We start from the raw sequence: 21,710 nt of genomic DNA on the forward strand, positions 1-21,710 counted from the left end.
ATTCAGAAAGAATGTTCCCAATGGTGGAGCACTCCAGCTCATTGTTTGAGGATAAGGGGCAAACCTTTTAGGATTGAGGTGAGGAGAAATTTCTTCAGCCAAAGACTGGTGAATGTGTGGAATTCACTACCACAGAAAATGTTTGAGGCAAAAAAGTTGCCTGATTTCAAGAAGAAATTGGATATAGCTTTACAGCACAGAAACAGGCCCTTCGGCCCAACCTTTAGCTCTTGGGGCTAAAGGGATCAAGGGATATGGGAGGAAGTGGGGAAGCAGGATATTGAATTTGATGATCAGCCATGATCAAAAGGAATGGCAGAAGTGGCTCGATGGGCCTAATGGCCTACTCCTGCTTCTAGTTTCTATGATTCTATGAATGCCACCAAACAGTTATCTTATAATTTGATTGTTTGTCTATATCCATGACTCACCTGACGAAGGGGCAAAGCCTGAAAGTTAATGGCGTTTGCTACCAAATAAACCTGTTGGACCTTAATCTGGTGTTGTGAGACTTCTTACTGTATATTCATAAGAGACAGAATCATGAACACGAGGTTCAAGATGTAAGACACTCTTGGGATTTTGATGGCATGGGGTAGGGTGGCACAGTGGCCCAGTGGTTTGCACTACTGCCTCACAGCACCAGGGGCCTGGGTTCAATTCCCGGCTTGGGTCACTGTCGATGTGGAATTTGTATGTTCTTGCCATGTCTGCATGGGTTTCCTCTGGGTGCTCCAGTTTCCTCCCACAGTCCAAAGATGTGCAGGTTAGGTTGATTGGCCGTGCTAAATTGCCCCTTACTGTCAGGGGGTTAGTAGGGTAAAAAAGTAGGATGATGGGGATAGGGCCTGGGTGGGATTATGGTTTGTGCAGACTCAATGGGCTGAATGGCCTCCTTCTTCACTATAGGGATCCTATGATTCTATGATATTTGAGGAGTTATGTGAACACTCAGGAACACAAAGAGGATATATCAACTCCTGTTGTGCAGCTAGGGTCCCGGGCCAATTTGTACAGTTTACCTGGTCCACTTTTCTCTGTGGAGCCTCCAGGAGTAAGTCCCCAGAGTTGGGAGAGAAAAGTTATTATTGTGGGACCAGGAACTAGGAGCTGGCTTCCAGAAAGAGTAACCTGCGTCCCTGAGAGCTCTGCACCCCCAATGCCCCACTGCCTCCCTCCCCACTGTCCGCCCTCTCCTCCCGATCCACTCGCACCCTGCAATCACACAGACCATCCCAACCCAAAAGCCTACCTTGCTCCTGATTGGCTCTTCTTTGATTCTGGTTGACGTAATAGCCGATGAGAATCTGCCGTGCTTCATGGGGCTGTCGACCTGGGGCTGGGAGTTCGACCCATCTATTGAAATGAGACCCGGAACCAGATCTGGGCTTGGTACTGCATACCCTGGTCAATCATCCTGTGTGCTCTGTCAGTAAATGGTTAAAAAATATATACTTCTCAAGATTGGGAGACCTTTTGAATTGAGACCAGCTATTTTAGAATCTGTGACAAAGACGGTCTGTTAATGTCACTTTGTCTCTGAAAGTATAAGCCCTCTTCCAGAAAAGAGGGATTAGCAGTGACTCCTGTTTGTGCCCTCCTGCCAGCTCTGATTACAGCCCTTCTCGTGAAAGCCTCTTTCACTGTGACATGGCACTGACATCACAAGGACTCTACCTGCTGTCACCGCCACGCTGACTGACCCCAGGGACTCGAAAGAAAACATTTAGAATAGAAATGAAATTGTAAAACTTACCAGCAAGCAATCAGTTTCAGTTTATTTATTAGTGTCACAAGCAGGCTTACATTAACATTGCAATGAAGTTACTGTGAAAATCCCCGAGTCGCCACACTCCAGCGCCTGTTCGAATACACTGAGGGAGAATTTAGCACGGCCAATGCACATAACCAGCACGTCTTTCAGACTGTGGGAGAAAACTGGAGCACCTGAAAGAAAATACGCAGACACGGGGAGAACGTGCAGGCTCCACACAAACAGTGACTCAAGCCGGGAATCGAACCCGGGTCCCTGGCGCCATGAAGATCACCAGTCACCTGAACAGTCCAATGACTTTAGTTTCATGATTTTTGACATCTTTTGAATTCCTCGATGAGATATTTTTATTATCCACTCTGCCACCTACACCGCCTCCTTCCACCTCCCTAATAGCACTTGGCTCCAGCTTTCCCTTGGCCTAGCTGATGGTGAAACAGTCAGCCAGGCTCTCATTAACTTCACACACCCTGGGCTTGGAGTTTTTCAGCTCTCCCCTGCCCTATCTTCAGGGCAGGATCTTCCAGTCCCATTGAAGTCGATGGCAATTTACAATCCTCGCCCATGCCATCATTGGGGAACCTGCTGCGAGGACTGACTTCACTGGGGCCAAAAGATCCCATTAGCGGGAAAGATTGGAGAATTCTGCCCTCTAATTCTAACACCCGATTACCTGGCCTGCTACCCCCCACCATCCATTAACTTGAGTTCGCCCAAAGCTCTGATATTTGTCTCCTAATTCATTCCAAGTCCCATCCATTCCTGTGCCTGTTGGCCTACACTGGCTCTCAACACAGTACAATGCCCCGAATTTAAAATTCCCTTTCTCATTTTCAAAGTCGTCTGTGCCTTCCAAAGTCTAAATTTTAGTTATTAGTATCACGAGTCGGCTTATGTTAACACTGCAATGAAGCTACTGTGAAAATCCCTCGTCGCCACACTCCAGCGCCTGTTCAGGTATACTGAGGAAGAATTTAGCATGGCCTATGCACCTAACCAGCACATCTTTCAGACTGTGGGAGGAAACCTGAGCGCTTGGAGGAAACGCACGTAGACACGAGGAGAATATGAAGACTCTGCACAGACAGTGACCCAAGCTAGGAATTGAACCCGGGTCCCTGGCGCTGTGAGGCAGCAGTACTGACCCACTGTACCACCATGCCACCCTTCTCTTCTCTCTGCCTCTGTAACCTCATCAAAACCTCTCCTCCCATCCCCCAACCTGGTTCACTGCCAATCAGGCAATTAACTAGTCAGTCGGGGTCTTTAATGTGTTCTGAAAGCTGCTAGGCAATCAAAAAATGGCAACTCTCCAGTAGCTCGTTGGGCCGAAGGGCCTGTTTCCCATGCTGGGATGTTCTTTGTTCTAGCTGCAGTGCCACTGGGAGTGGTGGCCACTGCCGGTACTGCAGTAGACCCAGGCAGCCGGGACAGCAATGGAGTTCAGAGTGAAGGGAGGTAAGGTGGTCTCACCGGGGTCAGTTGGGGAGGCTCCAGTGAAGGTGTGGAGGAAGGGAATTAGTATTAGGACAGAGAGGGGTCTTCAGCCGTGAGTGATCATGCCTCCGATGGGTATCTCTCCATTTGGCATGGGCTGCCCAAGTCAAATGGTACCCGTTCCACAAGACAGAAGGCATGCCACCTAGGGTTTAATTGGTAGCTTGTCAGCGTAGTGTCATCCTTGAGAGCTGAAAACCAGCAATGTTGGGTTGAGGCCCTTACGTGACCCCTGTTATTTCCCATTGATACCAGCCTGGCTTAAATCTAGAATCTCCATAGCTGTTTCACATTCTTCCCAGTTTAAGACAAGATTGAATTCAATGGTATTTCAGATGCTATTGAATTAATGTTAATTTAACATTCAATCGTTAACTGAATCTGGCTCAATGCTCATTATTAAATTTAATGTTGCCTCATTTATTCTGAGACAAATTGTTGCAGGAAGCTATCCTAAGCATCACGAGTAATTTTTGAATATTCTGTCATGAGCTCATCTGCTGCTCTACATACAGTTTAAAATTTCCATTAAAATTACTTTGCCTTTGCCACACACTTGTCTAATCCCTGTATCAATACATTCTGCCACATCATGGCTGTTACCAGGGAGCCTATACATGACTTCCACCACAATCCTAAATCATTTTCTATTTCTTAATTCAGTGACACAGTGGTTAGCACTGCTGCCTCACAGTGACAGGGACCCGGGTGTGATTCCTGGCTTGGGTCACTGTCTTTGTGAAGTCTGCATGTTCTCCCCATGTCTGCGTGGGTTTCTTTGGGTGCGCCGGTTTCCTCCCACAGTCCAAAGATGTGCTGGTTAGGTACATTAGCCATGCTAAATTCTTTCTCAGTGTACCTGAACAGGCGCTGGAGTGTGGCAACATGGGAATTTTCACAGTAACTTCATTGCAGTGTTACTGTAAGCCTACTTGTGACCTCTAATAAATAGACTTTAATTCTACCCATAAAGGCTACTTCTTGCTTCCCTCTAATTATATCATCTTTTTTAACACAGGATAATTTCATCCAAATCACATTTACCATTCCTCCCCATGTATGGGGGGATTGTTTCTATAGACCTAATAACTTGGTTAATTCAATTCCTAATGCTGATGTATCTCGGTAATGCCAACCATGTCAAACCCTTTAACTTGAATTAGCTGAGCCACACAGCCTAGCCCCTCCTTCTGGAAGATCTTACTTTTCTCCCACATTTACTATTTCTCTCTCCTGACTTCCTTCTCATTTGCTTTGGAGTTTGGAGTTATGAATCACATGACTTTTTCCACCTCTCTCAACTGTATCTTCCTCCCACTCCATCCCACCACCCCCCAACTCGTCCCCAACCCATCACCCTTCAAAACTGCAGCTTATTTACTAGTTTGAAGTTCCTATCATCCCTCTACTTATCCTTTCCAGTTGGATCCTGGTCTCAGCGTTGATTCAGTTCCTTTCTCTCCCAACATAGGTGCCAGTTTCCCATGAAAGAGCATCTCTCTCTCTCCCTCTCCTATGCCATGCCTCCAGCCATGTGTCCACCTCCCTTAACCTTCTTATCCCCAGGGCAATTTGCATGTGGTTTGGGTAATAATCCAATGATTATGACCCTTAATGTCCTGGTTTTTAATTTAGCTCCCAGCTCCTGGTACTCTCTGAACAGGACGTGTTAGCTACTCTCACATTTGCTGTTAGCCCTGACATGATGGGATCCTATTCCTCCCGCTCTGGCAGTCTTTGAACTTGGGTAGAGGTGTCCTGGACCTTGATTCCAAGCAGGTAACATACTATGTTAGACTCTTGATAATGCTTACAAAGATGTTGTCTGTCCCCTATTTATTGAACGCCTTACAATTAACACATTACACACCCACTTTTCCACCCTTTGGGTAGCTTGCTTCTTCAGGGTGCCACGGTTTATATCCTGGACTGTCTTTGCTTCAGGCTCTTCATCCTTATCCTCATAGATAGAGAGTATAATGTATTTTTTCTTTATTTGTGGGACATTGGTATCGCTGGCTGGCCAGTATTTATTGCCCATCCCTAGGTCAGACTGGGTAAGGATGGCAGATTTTGTTCCCTAAAGGACATTAGTGAACCATATGGGCTTTTCCAATAATCAACAAATCTTGTCAGTATTTTTTTAATTCCAGATTTTATTTATTGAATTCAAATTCTACCATCTGCCACGGTGGGATTTGAACCCGGGGTTGCAGAACATTAGCTGAGTTTCTGGATTAATAGTCTAGCGATTACACCACTAGGCCATTGCCTCCCTCCTGTTGCACAGGGTTGTTTCTGTAGATCCTTGGCCTCTACCTTATCCTGTTTCCCTTTACCTGTGTGCTATCAGTCACGCCAAACCCATTCTGATCTTGCACTTCCAAAGAGGGTAGAACGAAGGCTAATATCACTAGATCAGTAATCCAGATTAATGCTCCAGAAGTGAGGATTCAAATCCCACCACGCCAGCTGGTGGAACTTAAATTCAATTAATAAAACCTGGAGTTGAAAGCTAGTCTCAGAAATGCTGACCATGAAATATCATCAAATTTTGTACAAACCTATCTAGTTCACTAATATTCTTTAGGGAAGCAAATTTGTCGTTCTTATCTAGCCTGGCCTACATGTGACTCCAGACCCACTGTAATGAGTCTTAAATGCCCTTTGACATGTCAAACAAGCCACTCTGTTCCAGGGCAATTGGGGATAGGGAATGAATATCGGCCTTAACAGCGATGATACCTCATAAAATAATTTATTTAAAAGTCCCTATAAAGTGTGAGAAAGGCCTGAGGCAAAGTGTTCAGGTATTCTCTTCAGTGTTGGAGTAGCGTGAGTGAGTCTGGACTTGCAGACAGAGGCAATCAGAAACAGGGTATCCCAGTGGGGGCTCAATGGACATTTAGAGGGATTGGTGTGGAGCGCGGCCAATTCGTGGGAAGGTTTGGCTAACATTTCTGTTTTGCTTTTGTCTCCCTCTGAATCGCTGCCTCTCATCTTGCCGGTCACAAAGCTTATCTTACTGGAGCCACTGAGAATGCAAAGGTATCTGCCAACACCATAAACCAGAAGACAGCCAACAACATGAACCCCAGGCCCAGCAAGCACAGGAAATTCGATGATCTGAGAGATTATGGGCCTTTCTATTACGTTGGAGGCACAAATGGAAGTGACCTGTAGGTATAAGAATAGAGTTTCATTGCACACCTTGCAACTAGATGCCTTCTTAACTGATAGGTGGTCTGACTATGACATCCTCTTTAATGAATGTGCCAGTTCATGTTATTCCAACTTTCAACACGTTCTTCAAAAGATGTAAGTTAAGAATATTCAATAAACAGCCGGTGGCCACTGGACATTAACCTGATGCTGTTTTATTCTCACATATTAAGATGTCTTAATAGATTGAATAACCTCCTTCTGTTTAAAAGTCTATGATTTCAAAGATGTCTTCAGCACAGGCATCAGGGTCTCTCCTTAATCACTATCAAAGGCACCAATCTCAATGTCTATCTATATCTGTTTCTTTCTCTCCACTCTTTCCACTGTTTCTTTCTCATTCCTTTTATTTTTCTATCCCTTTCTCTCTTTCTCTCTCCTACTCTTTTCTGTCTCTCCTCTTTCCTTCTATTCCTGTATCTCTCCCTTTCTCTCTGCCTCTTCTTCTCTTTCTCTCTCTCCTCTTTCTCTCTGTTTCTTCGTTTCTCCCTTTCTCTCTCCCTCTCCTTCTCTTTCTCTCTCTCCCTCTCACTCCTCTCTCTCTTCTCTCCCCCCTTCCTCTCTCTCCATTTCTGGGTCTCTCCTTTTCTCTCTCCCTCTTCTTCTCTTTCTCTGTCTCCTCTTTCTTTCTCTATGTTTCTTTGTCTCTCCCTTTCTCTCTCCCTTTCCTTCTCTTTCTCACTCTCCCTCTCATTCCTTCTCTTTCTCTCCCTCATCCAAAATGACTAGAATCATAGAACCTCTACAGTGCATAATCAGACTAAGTTAAAGGACTTATTTACCTGTTGCACCTAAGGTGACTTCCTCATTTGTATTCTTTGTTCTATCCATAAAAATTCATTGCTACTTTTGTGAGTTACATGTGAGACCAGGCCAAAGAATTGTTGATTACAGGCTAGCGTATAACTGGAAGCATACACCACAGAAGTGAAGAAGCATGGCAGGATTGCTGTTGTGTGTTTCTTGACCTGCATATCCACAGGAAATGGCAAATGGAATTTAATGTTGGCAAGTGTGAGGTGGTCCACTTTGGTAGGAATAATGGTAGGAAGGACTATTACTTACGTGGCGAAAAACTGCAGCAGGCGACGGTGCAGAGGGACCTCGGGGTCCTTGTGCATGAGTCGCAAAAACCCAGCTTGCAGGTGCAGCAGGTGGTCAGGAAGGCGAATGGGATGCTGGCCTTCATAGCGAGGGGGATTGAATATAAAAGTAGGGAGGTCTTGCTGCAGCTGTATAGGGCATTGGTGAGGCTGCAGCTGGAGTACTGTGTGCAGTTTTGGGCGCCGCACCTGCGCAAAGATATTTTGGCCTTGGAGGGAGTGCAGAGGAGGTTTACGAGGCTGATACCGGAGTTGAGGGGGTTGAGCTATGAGGAGAGGCTGAATAAACTAGGCTTGTACTCGTTAGAGTTTAGAAGAATGAGGGGAGATCTCATTGAGACGTATAAGATGATGAATGGGATGGATAGGATAGAGGTGGAGAGACTCTTCCCGCTCAAAAAAGACAGTAGGACTAGGGGGCACAGCCTCAAGATAAAGGGGGGGCGGTTTAGAACGGAGTTGAGGAGGAACTTCTTCACTCAAAGGGTGGTGAATCTCTGGAATTCTCTGCCCGTTGAAGTGGTGGAGGCTGCCTCGCTAAATATTTTTAAGACGTGGGTTGATGGGTTTTTGATAAGAGAGGGGATTAAGGGTTATGGGGAGAGGGCGGGAATGTGGAACTGAGCCACGACAGATCAGCCATGATCTTATTGAATGGCGGGGCAGGCTCGAAGGGCCAGATGGCCTACTCCTGCTCCTATTTCTTATGTTCTTACGTTCTTATGTTCTTATGTACATCTTCCGGACATATCCGCTCATAGAATCACAAGATCCTTACAGCGCAAAGGAAGGCCATTCATCCAACTGTGTCTGCACCGACCTTCCAACAGTGCATCTTACCCAGGCCCACCACCACCAACCCAGCCCCCCACCCCTACCCCCCACCCCCCACCCCCACCCCTACCACCAACCCAGCCCCCCACCCCCACCCCCATCCACATCCCCATCCAGCCACCCTATCCCCATAACCCCATAACCCCACACATTTAATCCCCCTAACCTACACATCTTGGGACACTAAGGGGCAATTTAACATGGCCAATCAACCTATCCTGCACATCTTTGGACTGTGGAAGGAAACCTACGCAGACACTGGGATAATATGCAAACTCCATACAGACAGTCACCCGAGTAATAAAAGCAAATTATTGCAGATGCTGGCATTTGAAATCAAAAGAGAAAATGCTGGAAACCCCCAGCAGGTCTGGCAGCTTCTGTAAGGAGAGAAAGGAGCTGGCGTTTCGAGTCCAGATGACCTTAAAGAACTCGGATCTCAGATCTGCAGAGATTTTCCAGCATTTTCTCTTTGGGTTCCAGTCATCCAAGTGCTCACTCACTACAGTACACATTATAAACACTGCTAAGACTGATAAGTCAGACTCAAAAAAGTCTACCCAAACCAGCTGAATTTAAATTGCACTCACAATGTACACATCAATTACAATGAAATTTGAGTCTGAATGGCTGGTTGGCTTAGCTTAATTAGGTTTTCAACATAGTAATTAACTTTTTGTATCTCTCAATCATTGTGCAAGAGAAATACTAGTATTTAATTAACCATACTTGTATCTAATTAAATGTATGAGTATTTAATTAACTGTGACTAACACAAATTAGTGACTGCGTTATAACTAGCAGTTGGGTTCTGGGAATAGTATCTCCACAGATGTGATGGTTCCGATCTGACCCAAGGTCTACCAGTAATTGCTTGCGCTTTCATTTTATGTTAGGTCTCTCCCAGTCTTTATGCCTTTTTAGCTTAGGAGGAGGCAGTGGTCTATTGGCATTGTTATTGGGCTAATGCACCAGAGACGCAGACTGGAATCTTCCTGTCCTGCCCAACACAACAATCGTAGCGGGTGGGACAGAACTATGAGAAGGACTGTTGACCTTGGGCTGGAATTTCTGGTCTTGGGGCAAGCGTGTCTGGAAAATCCCATCCCCGGAGTCATTACAAAGAGAACAAAGAACAGTACAACAGATGAACAGGCCCTTCGGCCCTCCAAGCCTGCACTGATCATGTTTACCTATCTAAACCTCCGTCTATTTATCCCTCTATTCCCTATTTGTTCATATGCCTATCAAGATAAATATTAAATGTGACTAATGTAACTGCCTCTACCACCTCACTTGATTTGATTTGTTATTGCCACAAGCATCAGTATACAGTGAAAAATATTGTTGCACTATACAGACAAAGCATACTGTTCATAGAGAGGGAAACGAGACAGTGCATAATGTAGTGTTATAGTCATAGCTAGGGTGTAGAGAAAGATCAGCTTAATGCAAGGTAGGCCTATTCAAAAGTCTGCCAGCAGCAGGGAAGAACTGTTCTTGAGTCGATTGGCGTGTGACCGCAGACATTTGTATCTTTTTTCCGATGGAAGAAACTTGGCAGTGCATTCCAGGCTCCCCCTCCACCCTCTGTGTAAAAAACTTCTCCCGCACGTCTCCACTGAACCTTTCCCCCCTTATCTTGAACTTGTGCCCCCTTGTAATTGTCATTTCTGCCCTGGGAACAAGCTTCCAACCTTTCACCCTATCTATTCCTCTCATAATTTAATAAACTTCTATCAGGTTGCCCCTCAGCCTCTGTCTTTCCAGGGAGAACAATCCCAGTTCATTCAATCTCTCCTCGTAGCTAATACCCTCCGTACCAGGCAAAATCCTGGTAAACTTTTTTCTGTACTCCCTCCAAAGCCTCCACATCTTTCTGGTAGTGTGGTGACCAGAATTGGACACAGTATTCCAAATGTGGCCTGACCAATGTTTTATACAACTGTAATATAAATTGTCAATTCTTATACTCGATATAAAAGTGTTCAATATTTTGGGTTTGAATCCCAGTACTGTAGATGGTGAAGTTTGAATTCAAACAATCAGTAATTAAAAGTCTAATGGTCGATTGTTGTACTATGTTCTTTAGAGAAGGAAATCTGCCATCCTTACCTGGCCATGCCTACGAATAACTCCAGACCTATAAAAGACCTTTGAAGTCCACAAGCGTAAACGAATAAAATAAAAGTTATTTTCATGTCTATTTAATTTTCAAGTATCAGTTCAATTCTCCACTCCACTCCCACCCACCACTGTATCCCTGCCCTCAAGTGAAGCTTAATTTATGTCTGTGGCAATTTGTTGTACAATTGGGCACTTTTACAGCCTTCCAAACCCAACTCTGAGTTCAACGATTTCAGATCATCAGCCCCGCTCTCATTTCTTTGTGTTTGGACAGCTGCTGATAGTAATCATTCTTCATTTCCCCATCGACACCTCTTTAGACACATTCTTTCATTCTTTTATTGTCCTATTACCATCTTGCACCATCCTGCCTTTCGTCACTTAATCTCACATGAGTTCACCCTTTCTCGGACCTTTCCCTCTTGCTCTTCCCTTCTTTCCCTGCCTCAGCACCTGATTAAATCGTGCTGCACTTCTAACTGCTTCCACTTCAGAGGAAAGGGCACCAAGCTGAAACCTTTGCTCTTGCTCGGTTGTTTCAGAGAGTTAAGCATATTGCTGGGAGTCTGCACTCACATGTACATACCAGACAAGGTAAGGATGGCAGATTGACAGATTGGTTTTTACGACAATCAGAAATAGTTTCATAGAATCCCTACAGTGTGGAAGAGACTGTTCGGCATGTTGAGTCTGCACCAACTCTCCAATAGAGCATCCCACCCAGCGCCAATCCTTGTAACCTCACATATTTACCCTGCTAACCTCCCAAACCTACTTTGGACACTAAGAGGTAATTTAACATGGCCAATTCCCCTACACAGCTTTGGACACTAAGGGGCAATTTTGCTTGGCCAATTCCCCCTAACCTATGCATCTGGGGAGACTAAGGAGCAATTTAGCATAGTCAATCCACCTGAACTGCGCACCTGAGGACTGTGGGAGGAAACCGGAACACCCGGGGGAAACCCACGCAGGCGCTAACTCCACAGAGACAGTCACCTGAGGCTGGAATCGAACCTGGCTACTTGTGCTGTTTCGTGATCATCGTTAGACTTTTTAAATTCAATTCCAGATTTATATTGAATTCAAATTTCACCATCTGTTGAATCTAGATTCACCGGAGCATTGCCCTGAGTCTCTCTCTGGATTACTAGTCCAGTGACAATACCATGTACCCACCAAATGATACCAGTAATGCGAGACTCCAAGTGACCAGGGGTTGTCCTCCTTATGTCAGAGAAAATTAAGTAAATGTATTTAAAAGTATAAGGATTTTGATGGAGCATGCAAGGAGAAACCATTTTCTCAGGCAAGTGGAACAATAACCAAAGGCTCTAGATCCAAGATAATTGGGGGAGATGGTGCCACAGTGTCAATCTCACTCATCCAGAAGACTAGGTTCATACTCTGGGTCAAACCCCACCAAGGCAGCTACTGAATTTAAACTGATAAATCTGGAATTGAAAGCTAGTCTAATGTGAACCTTCCAGCAGTTTGTTGGTGCCAATCTGATTCACTAATATTCTTTCAGGAAGGTAATCTGTTGAGGCCGGCATAGGTCAGCCATGATCATATTGAATGGGCGGAACAGGCTGGAAGGGCCTGGTGGCTGACTGCTGCCTCTATTCCTTGTGTTCTTGGGTTCTTACCTGGTCTGGCCCACATGTGACTTCAGATCCATACAATATGGTTGACTCAATTGCCCTCTGAAATGGCCGAGGCAACCACTCAGTTCAAAGACATTTGGGGATGAGTAATAAATGCTGGCCTTGCCAATGACACCCACATCCCATGACAAAATAAAAATGGTGATTTCATGCAAAGTGTTTTTGTGATCTGGAACATGCAACCTGAAAGAGTGGTGTAATCATATTTCATCTGAACTTTCAAAATGCGATTGGATATCTTTGAAGAGAACTAATTTTCAGGCTATTGGGTGGAATCATGGGTGAGGTGTAAATTGAATAGGCCTTGCAAAGAGCCAACACAGATATGATGCACCAAACGGCCTCGCTCCGTGCTGTGTGAGACTCAATGACTCTATATAGGAAAGATGGTTTGTTTCAGCTCTTTCCACATGCAGAAACCCATGAAATCTCACACGAGTTCTCTTTAATGCAGAATTGTCAACTATTGCGAGAACAGGGGATGGAAGCGAATCTTTGACAACAACAGAGGCGACTACATATTCAAATGGTCAGAATACAGACTGCTTTCCAACTACCAAAACTTCCGTCCAGGTAAGATGAAGATTAGAGGGACTAAGTGAGTGAGGATAGGGGAGGAACTTCTTCACTCAAAGGGTGGTGAATCTCTGGAATTCTCTGCCCGTTGAAGTGGTGGAGGCTGCCTCGCTAAATATTTTTAAGACGCGGGTTGATGGGTTTTTGATAAGAGAGGGGATTAAGGGTTATGGGGAGAGGGCGGGAAAGTGGAACTGAGCCACAACAGATCAGCCATGATCTTATTGAATGGCGGGGCAGGCTCGAAGGGCTAGATGGCCTACTCCTGCTCCTATTTCTTATGTTCTTATGTTCTTATAGTCAGCCTCAGTTGGCTGTCATTCCAGCAGTAGCCACTGCCTTCCCAGTGGCACTGCTGTCCTGTAGAGCTGCCAGCCTATGGTTGGCCGGCAACTCTCGGTGGGCAGGACTTCAGCACCTGGACTCCCATGATTCTGGTGCAGTGGGGTCAACCCTGAAAAGAGGTGACAATGGGGCTCTCGTCCAATCTCCAGCTGGTGGCTGAGACTCATGTTGCCTCCACAAAATTCTGCCTTTTATATCTAAAGAATTATGTGAGCCAGATGTGTCTATTCTCAGTGCTTTTCCCCAACAAGGGGCAGTGGTTAGCACTGCTGCCTCACAGCACAACGGCCTGGGTTCGAATCCCGGCTTGGGTCACTATCTGTGCGGAGTCTGCACGTTCTCCCCATGTTTGCGTAAGTTTCTTCTGGGTGCTTTCGTTTCTTCCCACAGTCCAAAAGACATGCTGGTGAGGTGCATTGACCATGCTAAATTTTCCCTCAGTGTACCCAGACAAGCGCTATAATGTGGCAATTATTTGATTTGATTTATTATTGTCACATGTATTAACATACAGTGAAAAGTATTATATCTTGCGTGCTATACAGACAAATCACACAATACATAGAGAAGGAAACGAGAGAGTGCAGAATGTAGTGTTACAGTCATAGCTAGGGTATAGAGAAAGATCAGCATAATGTGAGGTAAGTCCATTCAAAAGTCTTGACAGCAGCAGGGAAGAAGCTGTTCTTGAGTCGGTTGGTACGTGACCTCAGAATTTTGTGTCTTTTTCCTGACGGAAGAAAATGGAAGAGAGAATGTCCAGAGTGTGTGGGGTCCTTAGTTACGCTGGCTGCTTTGCCAAGACAGCGGGAAGTGTAGACAGAGTCAATGGATGGGAGGCTAGTTTGTGTGATAGACTGGGTTTCGTTCACGATTTTTTTGTAGCTTCTTGTGGTCTTGGGCAGAGAAGGAGCCATCCCAAACTGTGATACAACCAGAAAGAATGCTTCCTATGGTGCATCTGTAAAAGTTGGTGAGAGTCGGTGCTGACAAATTTCCTTAGTCTTCTGAGAAAGTAGAGGTGTTGGTGGGTTTTCTTAACTATAGTGGGGGCATGCGTGATCTGGACACCTAAAAACTTAAAGCTCGTGACCATTTCTACTTCATCCCCCTTGATGTAGACAAGGACATGTGGACCAGGAGATTCTCACAGTAACTTCATTGCAGTGTTAATATAAGCCTACTTTTGACATTAGTAAATAAACTTTAAAACTTTAGAATTTCTCCACAAGGGGGCAGTGTTGTAGGTGAGACCCAGCTGCATTTACAATGACACAACAAAGAGAAACAGAACGGAGACATTGAGGCTCCGAATTGCTGAACCTGTCTACCAGTCAAACTGTCTGTGGTTTGGCTAAGAGACAAGTTTCTTCTGACTTAGGTGAGGCAAAGCTGAACAAAAAGACTTCAGGAGCAAATTCTCATCCTGGCGTCGGAGTACACTAGAATCATAGAATCCCTACAGTGCAGAAGGAGGCCATTCAGCCCATCGAGCCTGCACTGACCACAATCCCACCCAATTCCTGTAACTCCACGTATTGCCCTGCTAATCCCCCTGACACTAAGGGACAATTTGGCATGGCCAATCAACCTAACCCACACATCTTTGGACTAAGGATGGGATTTTCTGGCTGTGCCTGCCTCAAAATCGGAAAATCCTGCCCGACATTAACGGATCTTTTCACGGTTTGCCCCTTGCCCGCGACAATTTCCGTGACAGGTGATACAGAAAAACTACCCCCCCACCCCCCGCAAGGTGTCAGACTGAGGAACCGGGAATCCCACCCTGCTCAACATAAAAGTTAAATAATTCCAATCTAGCAGCAGCTTTTCAAGCAGCGTTTTTGTTTCCTCCTCAGTAGCTGTTTGTTTTTATTCTCCACTTCTACACAATGGTTTCCTCAGTTAAAGGTGTAATTCTTGTCCCTCGCATCATTAGGTATCTCTACTGGTCTTTATAAATTCATGTGATGGGATTCTCCAGTCCTGCTGCAATGGACAGCGATTTGGCTGAGTGCCAAACTGGACAGAGAATTGCAGCCATTGAGTATTACAGCACAGAAAGGGGCCCTATGGTCCACCTTGTCTACACTTGCCATCATCCTTATAGTTACCCTGTTTAGATCTTCCTTAGAAAGCAATATCCAGCGGTGTGTAAGTTATTTATTGTTTATTGAAAAATAAGACTGATTAATACTGTGAGAAACACAGCTCACAGTCAAACAATTTAGTCAAGTCAAGTTCTGAAGGAGCAAGATTTTTATTTAACGTTCTTGCAAGACCGGGTGTCCAACAAAATAGGCACACCTTACATAGATTTGCAGCACATTTTTATACTTTTTTACAAGCATTGTAATGGCTTTGCAGTGTGTTGTTCTCCCCTAATTGGTGGTCCCTGTCCCATCTATGTGTTGTCATTCCCCTATTGGCTCGAGGTGCCCCAAGTTCCCATCCCCTCTACTCCCCATCTAACCATGTCTCCTGTTATCACAAGAGTGCATTAGTAAACTCATCCATCTTATCCAACACTGTTTCATGTCCAGTTCAGATTGGCGGTAATCAATCCTTTGCCAACTTAATCACTGCTGTCCCGACTATCTCAGTGACCTTTTCCCCCTTCTATGCTTAGTTGTAAAAACAACACATCTTGCAGACCATTTGCTTTTTGTAACTTGGGCCTCTTACATTCCTTCAGGATGTGGTGTATGCTTCACTGCACATCACACCTCTGGTGTTATCTCCACATCACAGGCAGTCTTTTTATTATCCCTAACTATTGCTGTGTTAGCAGCATCGAACCTTATGTCCTATGTTTGTGACTAAACTCACAGTTGTTTCCATAATGTGGGTTATCAATGTGCCTGACTATATCCAGTCTACTTAACTTTAAGCTATTTCTCTATGCTGTACAGATATATGTGTTAACAGCATCTTTACCTATTGCTCACAATACCTGACCTTTTTTTCTGTCTGCACCCCGTATACCGTTTATCTCCTTGAGTGTCAGACTGTGAAAGTTTGAAGTTTAAAAATTCATTTGTGTGTTGTGGCTGATGCAACGTTTATTGTCCTTCCCTTGAACCGAGTGTCTTGTTAGGCCATTTCAGAGACCCTGGGTGGCATTCTCTGGCCGTGTCGTCCCAAAACCAGAGAATCCCACGTGACCTTTGCGTGGTCCACTCCCCACCCGCTACGATTCCCGTGAGGGGTAGGACGGGAGAAATCCCCCTCCCATTTAATTAAGAGTCAACCACATTGGAGTCATATGTGTAGGCCAGACCAGGTAAGAATGGCAGATTTCCCTCCCTATAAGGGACAGATGGGTTTTTACAACAATCGGCGATGGTTTCATGGTCATCCGTAGACTTGTAATTCCAGATTTTTAATGAATTCAGATTTCACTATCTGCAGTTGTGGGATTCGTACCTGGACCCCCAGAGCGGTAGCCAGAGGATTGGGTAGCATCTGTGGGGAGGGAAATAGAGTTAATGTTTCTGATTCGTATGATTCTTCTTCAGGACTGGGTGTCTTGAGTTACCAATCCAGTGCCATCACCTCCTAATAACTGCTGAGTGACTGATGTAAAGTTCAAATTCAGGCAGCAAGGAAATATAAGTAACCCATTTTAAAATGCGGTGTTGTTAAAATCTTCAACAACTATCTCAGCAAATTCTGGGCCAACGTACCTTGTCGATTGATGTCCATTTAACATTTGTGCCTTTGGTTTGTGTCATTCCGACAGGTAGACAGATATTAAACCAGATACCAAACAACAGGATCCTAACCTCAAAGACTGGCCTCTGCAGTTCCCTCAAGGAGTACGAGCGGATAGTAATTAAGTATTCAAAAGGCGTGTATTCACAGTAAGTCTTCTGGCCAATAGCCCTGTGGCCTGGACAGTGTCCCCAAGAGTTGAGTAATAGACCTCCTGGAATGATTTAGCAATTTAACCAACTAATTAGATAATTGAGATTTATCCACTGTGGTTCAGTGAATCTAAAATAACATCCTCTTCGTTGTCTCTGCAGATTAGTTTTGAATTCACCCACTTCAAATGCAGGTCACGTCCTCTGTTAACTTTTCAGTTTGCAAATGTGGTGATGTTCTGAGCAGTTAAACCCAAATTTGCAGACTTGTGATGACACATGTCATTCAGGGAGATAGTGCCACAATGTCATTATCCAGCAGCTGAGGCTAAGGCTGTAGGGACCGGGATCAAATCCCACCATGGCAGCTGGTGGAACTTTAAAGAACTAATATTAAATCTGCAACTAAAAGCATCTTTTGATAACAGTGATCATGAAATCATTGTCAATTGTCATTTCAAACAATCTGTTTTGCTGCTGCTCTTTAGGGGAGAAAATCTGCCATTCTTATCCACACTGACCTACTTGTGACTCCAGACTTACAGCAATGTGGTTGATTCTTGACTGACCTCTGAGGTGGCTCAGCAAGCTGCTCAGTTGCATCAAACCATTACAACGTCTATATAAAAAGCAATTACAACAACCTAGGCACCAAACATGTCAATGGCAAACCCAGCCCTACTGAACCTGCAAAATCCTACTTGCACTTGGGGATTTGTGCCAAAATTGGGAGAGTTTTCCCACAAGCAGCAGTCTGATAGAATCATACTCAACAAGTGTCCCCAACCTGAAGAGGGAAAATGCTGGAAAATCTCAGCAGGTCTGGCAGCATCTGTAAGGAGAGAAAAGAGCTGATGTTTCGAGTAAAGATGATCCTTTGTCAAAGCTAGAAGGCTTATGCCTTTTCTTTTCTCTCTTTACAGATGCTGCCAGAGCTGCTGAGATTTTCCAGCATTTTCTCTTTGGTTTCAGAGTCCAGCATCTGCAATAATTTGCTTTTATCCCAAGTCCCTGACCCTGATGGTACATGACTACTGACAACATCACAGCACCAGGGACCTGGGTTCGATTCCCGGCTTAGGTCACTGTCTGTGTGGAGTTTGCATATTCTCCTTATCTGCGTGGGTTTCCTCCCACAGTCTGAAAGACGTGCTGGTTGGGTGCATTGACCCGAACAGGCGCCAAAGTGGAATTTCACAGTAACTTCATTGCAGTGTTAATATAAGCCTTACTTGTGACTGATAAATAAGTTTTAACCTTTAACTTTAATATCGCTGGGTATGTCCTGTCCCACCAGCAGGACAGACCCAGCAGAGGTGGAAACATAGTTGTATGCAGTCAGAGGGAGTTGCCCTGGGTCTCCTCAGTATTGTCTCTGGACCACATGATGTCTCATGGCACCAAGTCAAACATGGGCAAGGAAATCCCCTTCTGATTGCCGTGTGCCTCACTAACCCCCCACCTCTGCTGATGAATTAGTGTTTTTCCATGTTGAACAACAATTGGAAGGATCATTGCAGGTGGCAGGGGCACAGAATGAAATCTGTATTGGCAAACTCCCATGTCCATCTGCTCAATGGCATCACTACTGTCTGAGTTGGCTAAAACTGGCATAGATGCTGGGCAGAGTCTGTCACAGGTGGTGAGGGGACCAAAAAGAAGGAGAAACCTTTTTGATCTCCTCCGCACCAAGTGCAGCTGTCCTTGACAATATTGGTTGGAGTGAACACTGCACAGTCCTTGCGGAGATGAAGTCCTGTATTCACATTGTGAATACCCTCCATTGTCTTGTGTGGCACTACCACTGTGCTAAATAGGATAGATTTCACAGAGATTTAATTCACGAGGCAGTGTGGGCCATCAGCAGCAGCAGCATTGTGTTCAGTCACGATCTGGCCCAGCATATCCCCCAATTTATCATTACCACCAAGTCAGGGGATCAACCCTGCTTCAATGAAGAGTACAGGAGGTCATACCTGGAGTAGCACCAGGCATGGCTAATAATGAGGTGTCAACCTGGTGAAGCTACAACACAGGACTGCTGGTGTGCCAAACAAGGTAAGCAGCAAGTGACACTCAGAACTAATCAATCCCACAACCAATGGATTAGATCAAAGCTCTGCTGTCTTGCCACATCCGGTCATGAATGGTAGTGGAAAATTAATTGGAGGAGAAGAGTCTGCATGGTGGCCCAGTGGTTAGCGCTGCTGCCTCACACCACCAGGGACCAAGGTTCAAATCTGGAGTCGGTCACCGTCTATGTGGAGTTTGCACGTTCTCCCTGTGTCTGTGTGGGTTTCCTCCAGGTGCTCTGGTTTCCTCCCACAGTCTGAAAGACATGCTGGTTAGGTGCATTGATCCAAACAGGTGCTGGAATGTGGCGACTAGGGGAATTTCACAGTAACTTCATTGCAATGTTAATGTAAGCCTTACTTGTGACCAATAAATAAACTTTAGCTTTTTTAACTTTAACTAGCTTTGTCCCTACCCAAGCTGTACAGGTAAGGGAAGAGGCCGAGGATGTCCCAATAATAGAGGGAGTAGGGGGCATGAGTATAGTTGGTGGCGTTACGGCAAATAGGGTCCAGGTGAAGGCTGGGATGAAAGCACTTTATCTGAATGCATGAAGCATTCGGAATAAAGTGGATGAGCTGGTGGCGCAGATCGACACAAATGGATACGATCTGGTGGCCATTACGGAGACGTGGCTGCAGGGTGACAGGGACTGGGAGCTGAATGTACAGGGCTATCAAGTGTTTAGGAAGGATAGGCAGGAGGGAAAAGGGGGGGGCGTAGCTCTGCTGATTAAGGTTAGCATCACGGTGGTAGCAAGGGATGATATTGGAGCCAAGGAGCAGAACGTGGAATCGTTGTGGGTGGAGATTAGGAACAGCAAAGGGAGGAAGACTCTGGTGGGTGTCGTCTATAGGCCCCCGAATAATGATCTGGAGGTGGGGCGGGCTGTTAACGCGCAAATAAGTGCGGCGTGCAGGAATGGGACGGCCGTAGTTATGGGGGATTTCAATCTGCATATTGATTGGTCGACCCATGTTGGACGCGGTGGGCTCGAGGAGGAGTTCTTGGAATGCTGCCGGGATAGTTTCCTGGAACAGTGTGTGTTGGAGCCGACGAGGGAGCGAGCTATCTTGGATCTGGTGTTATGTAATGAGGCAGGTAGAATTAGGGACCTTGCGGTGAAGGATCCTCTTGGGGAGAGTGATCGTTGTATGGTGGAGTTTCTGGTGCAGATGGAGGAGGAGAAAGTGGGTTCCCGGACACACGTACTTTGTTTGAATAGAGGGGAGTATGGTAGGATGAGAGAAGAATTGGCGAATGTGGACTGGGGGAGCGCGTTGGAGGGAGGGTCTGCTGAGGAGCAGTGGAGGATCTTTAAGGAGATCTTTCTTGGTGCTCAGTGGAAATTTATTCCGATGGTCAAAAAGGACTGTAGGAGGAGAGGTAATAAGCCGTGGATAACGAAGGAGGTGAAGGAAAGTGTTAAATTAAAAGCGGAGGAATTTAGAGTAGCTAAGAGTAGTGGGCGAGAAGAGGATTGGGAGAGGTTTAAATGTCAACAAAGATTGACAAAGAAGTTGATAAAGAAGGGTAGGAGAAACAATGAAGCTGGGCTAGCGCTTAATATAAAAAAGGATAGCAAGAGTTTTTATAAATATATAAAAAGGAAGAGGCTGGCTAGGGTGAATGTTGGTCCTTTAAAGGATGAGAAAGGGGACCTAGTGGTAGGGGATGGGGATATGGCTGAATAACTTTTTTGTTTCTGTCTTCACGGAGGAGGACGTGAATAATTTGCCGGGTGTTAGCGATGGAAAGGTGGTAGGACTGGAGGGTCTTAATGACTTTACTGTTACTAGAGAGGCGGTGCTCGACAGACTGGAGGGGCTGATTGTGGACAAGTCCCCAGGACCGGATGGAATGCATCCGAGGGTTCTGAAAGAAATGGCGGAGGTGATAGTGGATGCCTTGGTGGTTATTTTCCAGATGTCGCTGGATTCCGGGGAAGTGCCGGATGATTGGAAAACGGCTAATGTTACGCCGTTGTTTAAGAAGGGTGCCAGGCAAAAGGCGGGGAATTATAGACCGGTTAGTTTAACGTCTGTGGTAGGTAAAATGTTAGAATCTGTCGTTAAGGAGGAAATTGCGAGGCATCTTGAAGGGAATTGCTTGATAGAGCAGACGCAGCACGGTTTCATTAAAGGGAAGTCGTGTCTGACAAATTTACTGGAGTTCTATGAGGATGTGTCTAGGGCAGTGGATAGAGGAGAGCCAGTGGATGTGGTCTTTCTAGATTTTCAGAAGGCGTTTGACAAAGGACCTCACAAGAGGTTATTGCAGAAGGTCGAGGGACATGGAGTTGGGGGTAGGGTGTTAGCGTGGATAGAGGATTGGTTGTCAAATAGGAGGCAGAGAGTGGGGGTCAACGGGTGCTATTCGGATTGGCGGATGGTGACTAGTGGAGTGCCCCAGGGGTCGGTGCTGGGGCCTCAGCTTTTTACCATTTATATAGATGATCTGGAGGAGGGAACCGAGTGTAGGGTGTCGAAATTTGCTGATGACACCAAGATTGGGGGAACGGCAAATTGTGCGGAGGGTGGTGAGAGTCTGCTGAAGGATCTAGATAGGCGGGGCGAATGGGCCAGGAAATGGCAAATGGAATTTAATGTTGGCAAGTGCAAGGTGG

At 45.5% G+C, this 21,710-nt stretch overlaps 1 protein-coding gene across 1 annotated transcript in view; it reads left to right on the forward strand.

Annotated features, from left to right (window-relative positions):
* LOC145360019 (protein polyglycylase TTLL10-like) overlaps positions 1–21,710 on the forward strand; it is a 49,162-nt gene that overhangs the window by 5,223 nt on the left and 22,229 nt on the right. The window contains exons 2-4 of the mRNA XM_080214919.1: positions 6,288–6,450; positions 12,679–12,797; positions 16,888–17,008. Coding sequence (XP_080071045.1) covers positions 6,288–6,450; positions 12,679–12,797; positions 16,888–17,008 — 403 coding nt within the window. The remainder of the gene's footprint in view (positions 1–6,287; positions 6,451–12,678; positions 12,798–16,887; positions 17,009–21,710) is intronic.

The sequence above is a fragment of the Carcharhinus amblyrhynchos genome, chromosome 30, assembly GCF_965287045.1.
Source record: "Carcharhinus amblyrhynchos chromosome 30, sCarAmb.v2.hapA, whole genome shotgun sequence".
Classification (NCBI taxonomy): Eukaryota; Metazoa; Chordata; class Chondrichthyes; order Carcharhiniformes; family Carcharhinidae; genus Carcharhinus; species Carcharhinus amblyrhynchos.